Below are 5,260 nucleotides of genomic sequence, written 5' to 3'. Positions count from 1 at the left end.
AGTCTACCCCACCTACTTCAGAGTTCAGATTCACTGTCACCAGTAGTAGCTACCACAAGGGTTTTTAGACAGCAATGGCAGACGCTTACGCATTTACTTTGCTTGTTGAGTTTAAGGGTAATCACAATATTCCGAAACTGAAAAACAAATTAGTAAAATATTTCCAAAGTAAAAAGTCCAATGGTGGTGATTGTTTAGTGAAATATGAAGATGAAGAAGCAGTGGTGCGGTTCAAAACAGAGGCGGGTAAGTTATTGAAATTCGAGAAGATTTTGTTTTAAAATGGCCTGGCTGTATCGCAGCTGTTTAATGACATTTAACACTGCGTTTCAGTGTGACTACTGCCCAGTATTATGTGGGATTCTGTCTGAGCATTAGTTATGAACTCTGAATCAGATGTTCCTGTCTTTAACAGCTAGGCAGAGAGTTCTTGAGAAGAAAGAACACGTGATTCGGTTGGATCAAGGAGTGCTAAAACTTATAATTCGACTGCCCTCAGATGAGGTCACAAAATGTGTGCAGGTCAGTAGTCCTATGCTATTCCTTCGTATTATGGTGAAATATGTTATTTCTTCCTTTATGGTTGCAAGTCTCCACGTTGTACATAAACGTATGAGTTGACAAAATAGTTACCAAACTTTTTTTTTCCATGTATAGGATACCCCGTCTCCCATCAATTCAGGCAGCTCATGTAAGTAGCCTACATACATGTTATTTTGTATAAGAATCTAGGGTTGATTGGCTGGAAAACAAGGAGGGCAATATTATAAACCCATATAAACTTTTTAACATGACATGCTGTGCAAGCCTTTGTGTTATTTAAGACATACAGGTACCATAAGACATTATCAGCTCTTTGGACTGAGATTATGGGCTATAACATTCGGAATGTTTGTTTGAATGGTTTTATTTTATTTATTGTTTTATTTCGAGAATAACTACAATGGGGGATTTTGAAAACTATAGAGGTAGAGAACATTGAACAGAGGCGGACTGTCAGAATATTAATTTGAATAAAATTGCATACAGAACCTTCTAGACCAGAGGTATTCAGTTCTTACCCTACAAGGTTTGGGACCTTCTGATTTTCTGTTCTACCTCATCATTAATTGCACTAACTTGGTATCCATCCATCCATTTATCTTCTTCCGCTTATCCGGGGCCGGGTCGCGGGGGCAGCAGTCTAAGCAGGGATGCCCAGACTTCCCTCTCCCCAGACACTTCCTCTAGCTCTTCCGGGGGGACACCGAGGCGTTCCCAGGCCAGCCGGGAGACATAGTCCCTCCAGCGTGTCCTAGGTCTTCCCCGGGGTCTCCTCCCGGTGGGACAGGACCGGAACACCTTCCCAGGAAGGCGTTCCGGAGGCATCCGAAAAAGATGCCCAAGCCACCTCAGCTGACCCCTCTCGATGTGGAGGTGCAGCGGCTCTACTCTGAGCTCCTCCCGGGTGACCGAGCTTCTCACCCTATCTCTAAGGGATCGCCCGGCCACCCTGCGGAGAAAGCTCATTTCGGCCGCCTGTATCCGGGATCTTGTCCTTTCGGTCATGACCCAAAGCTCATGACCATAGGTGAGAGTAGGAACGTAGATTGACTGGTAAATCGAGAGCTTCGCCTTGCGGCTCAGCTCTTTCTTCACCACGACAGACCGATACATCGACTGCATTACTGCAGAAGCTGCACCAATCCGTCTGTCAATCTCCCGTTCCATCCTTCCCTCACTCGTGAACAAGACCCCTAGATACTTAAACTCCTCCACTTGAGGCAGGCACTCTCCACCAACCTGAAGTGGGCAAGCCACCCTTTTCCGACTGAGGACCATGGCCTCGGATTTGGAGGTACTGATTTTCATCCCCACCGCTTCACACTCGGCTGCAAACCGTCCCAGCGCATGCTGAAGGTCCTGGTTAGAAGGGGCCAACACGACAACATCATCTGCAAAAAGCAGAGACGAAATTGTGTGGTCCCCAAACCTGACACCCTCCGGCCCCTGGCTGCGCCTAGAAATTCTGTCCATAAAAATTACGAACAGAACCGGTGACAAAGGGCAGCCCTGCCGGAGTCCAACATGCACAGGGAACAAGTCTGACTTACTGCCGGCAATGCGGACCAAGCTCCTGCTTCGGTTGTACAGGGACCTGACAGCCCTTAGCAAAGGACCCAGGACCCCATATTCCCCAAGCACCCTCCACAAGATGCCGCGAGGGACACAGTCGAATGCCTTCTCCAAATCCACAAAACACATGTGGATTGGTTGGGCAAACTCCCATGAACCCTCCAACACCCCGTAGAGGGTATAGAGCTGGTCCAGTGTTCCACGGCCCGGACGAAAACCACACTGTTCCTCCTGAATCCGAGGTTCTACTATCGGCCGTATTCTCCTCTCCAGAACCCTGGCATAGACTTTCCCGGGGAGGCTGAGAAGTGTGATCCCCCTATAGTTGGAACACACCCTCCGGTCCCCCTTCTTAAAAAGAGGGACCACCACCCCGGTCTGCCATCCCAGAGGCACTGTCCCCGACCGCCACGCGATGTTGCACAGGCGTGTCAACCAAGACAGCCCCACAACATCCAGAGACTTGAGGTACTCAGGGCGGATCTCATCCACCCCTGGTGCCTTGCCACCGAGGAGTTTCTTGACCACCTCTGTGACTTCAGCCCGGGTGATGGACGAGTCCACCTCTGAGCCCTCATCCTCTGCTTCCTCAATGGAAGAAGTGACAGCGGGATTGAGGAGATCCTCGAAGTACTCCTTCCACCGCCCGACGACATCCTCAGTTGAGGTCAACAGCTGCCCACCTCTACTGTAAACAGCGTTGGTAGGGCACTGTTTCCCTCTCCTGAGGCGCCGGATGGTTTGCCAGAATCTCTTCGAGGCCAGCCGATAGTCCTTCTCCATGGCCTCACCGAACTCCTCCCAGGCCCGAGTTTTTGCCTCCACAACCACCCGGGCTGCAGCCCGCTTGGCCTGTCGGTACCCGTCAGCTGCGTCAGGAGTCCCACAAGCCAACCAGGCCTGATAGGACTCCTTCTTCAGATTGACGGCATCCCTTACTTCCGGTGTCCACCACCGGGTTCGGGGATTGCCGCCTCGACAGGCACCGGAGACCTTACGGCCACAGCTGCGAGCGGCCGCTTCGACAATGGCGGTAGAGAACATAGTCCACTCGGACTCAATATCTCCAGCCTCCCTCGGGATCCAGTCGAAGCTCTGCCGGAGGTGGGAGTTAAAGATCTCTCTGACAGGAGACTCGGCCAGACGTTCCCAGCAGACCCTTACAGTACGCTTGGGCCTGCCGAGTCTGTCCAGCTTCCTCCCCCGCCATCGGATCCAACTCACCACCAGGTGGTGATCAGTTGACAGCTCCGCCCCTCTCTTCACCCGAGTGTCCAAGACATACGGCCGCAGGTCAGATGAAACGACAACAAAGTCGATCATCGACCTGCGGCCTAGGGTGTCCTGGTGCCACGTGCACTGATGGACACCCTTATGCTTGAACATGGTGTTCGTTATGGACAAACTGTGACTAGCACAGAAGTCCAAGAACTGAACACCGCTCGGATTCAGATCAGGGGGGCCGTTCCTCCCAATCACGCCCCTCCAGGTGTCACTGTCGTTGCCCACGTGGGCGTTGAAGTCCCCCAGAAGAACAATAGAGTCCCCAATCGGAGCACTTTCAAGCACCCCTCCCAGAGACTCCAAGAAGGTCGGGTACTCTGCACTGCCGTTCGGCCTGTAGGCACAAACAACAGTGAGAGACCTATCCCCGACCCGTAGGCGCAGGGAAACGACCCTCTCGTTCACCGGGGTAAACTCCAACACATGGCGGCAGAGCTGGGGAGCTATAAGCAAACCCACACCAGCCCGCCGCCTCTCACCATGGGCAACTCCAGAGTGGTGAAGAGTCCATCCTCTCTCAAGGAGTGTGGTTCCAGAGCCCAAGCCGTGCGTAGAGGTGATCCCGACTACCTCTAATCGGAACCTCTCAACCTCACGCACTAACTCAGGCTCCTTCCCCGCCAGCGAGGTGACATTCCACGTCCCTAGAGCTAGTTTCCGTGTCCAGAGATCGGGTTGTCTAGGCCCCTGCCTTCGACTGCCGCCCGATCTTCTTCGCACCGGCCCCTTATGGTCCCTCCTGTGGGTGGTGAGCCCACGGGAGGGCGGCCCCACGTAGCCCGTTCGGGCTGAGCCCGGCCGGGCCCCATGGGGGAAGGCCCGGCCACCAGGCGCTCGCATACGAGCCCCAACCCCGGGCCTGGCTCCAGGGTGGGGCCCCGGCTGCGCCATACCGGGCGACGTCACGGTACTCATAATTTTATTCATCATTGATGAATAACTTGGTATCCCAGATCTAAATATCTATATAAGTCCCTGTTCAGAGGGTTGCAATGAAAATATTAAGTGGAGCTGGCTTTGAGGTCCAGAGTTGAGTTTAAGGGTTCTAGACCTTTTGACTGTTTAGTCACATAATATACTTGTACACCATAACATCAGTGGGGCAGTATTTCCAACAATTTGTCAGGTAAGTGTTGAAGTCTAACACTTCCCCCGAGTTGGTTTGTTGGAAAGGAGAATAAAACACCAGGAGTCAGGTCAATTACCGTATCGTATATTCCGTTTATTACAAAAGCTTTTGGAGACAAGTGTCGCCGCACAATGTCTAAGGATCAACAGTCAAAACATCATTTTTATACTTCTACTCCGCCCATAAAGATAGAGGCGTTAACTTACAAAGCAAGTGTGCCCTTGGCCCAATCCCAGTTCTATTCCTTATAGGATAACTGCAAGTACCCCCTTGCCCCCCCTCGTGGTTTCTGTGTTGTCTGTCCGACTATGTGTGTGTGTCTCTGACCTGTGACCTGTTTCTCACAAAACAGACATACTAAATCTTTCTCTCCCAGGCAACCACTTGAACAGGGTTTCCTATTCTCCTACTTGCTCCTTCAGTTTCAGCTCATATTACAAACAATTAATATTTTGTTTCATTGGTTACAACAGCTTACAACAGCTCACTAACTTATACAATCAATACATCTACATTGGTTACAACAGCTTACAACAGTTCACTAACTCATACAATCAATACATCTACATAAGGTAGCCAATGGACGGATAGCTCAAGGAGTCAGCTATGATGGCCACCGAGGCTTACCATTCTTCTAGCAGCAGGATATTATGCTAGCAGCGCTAACTCCGATCTTCTTTTTCAAAATAAAAGCTATCATTGAAATATATAAAGCAGTATAGTTAACAATGA

General features: G+C 50.8%; 1 protein-coding gene across 2 annotated transcripts in view; it reads left to right on the top strand.

Moving 5' to 3' along the window:
• Nucleotides 1-18: 18 nt before the first annotated feature.
• The window catches only part of parp14rs1 (poly(ADP-ribose) polymerase family member 14-related sequence 1), a 29,335-nt gene continuing 24,093 nt past the window's right edge, over nt 19-5,260 (top strand). For both annotated transcript variants that reach the window (XM_034295049.1, XM_010873949.5), the window contains exons 1-3: nt 19-246; nt 416-522; nt 658-691. In XM_034295049.1, coding sequence (XP_034150940.1) covers nt 75-246; nt 416-522; nt 658-691 — 313 coding nt within the window. In that variant the 5' untranslated portion in view covers nt 19-74. The remainder of the gene's footprint in view (nt 247-415; nt 523-657; nt 692-5,260) is intronic.

This window comes from Esox lucius, chromosome 11 (genome assembly GCF_011004845.1).
Source record: "Esox lucius isolate fEsoLuc1 chromosome 11, fEsoLuc1.pri, whole genome shotgun sequence".
Classification (NCBI taxonomy): Eukaryota; Metazoa; Chordata; class Actinopteri; order Esociformes; family Esocidae; genus Esox; species Esox lucius.
Note: the sequence above shows the minus strand (reverse complement) of the source record. Positions and strands in the feature narration are given on the sequence as shown.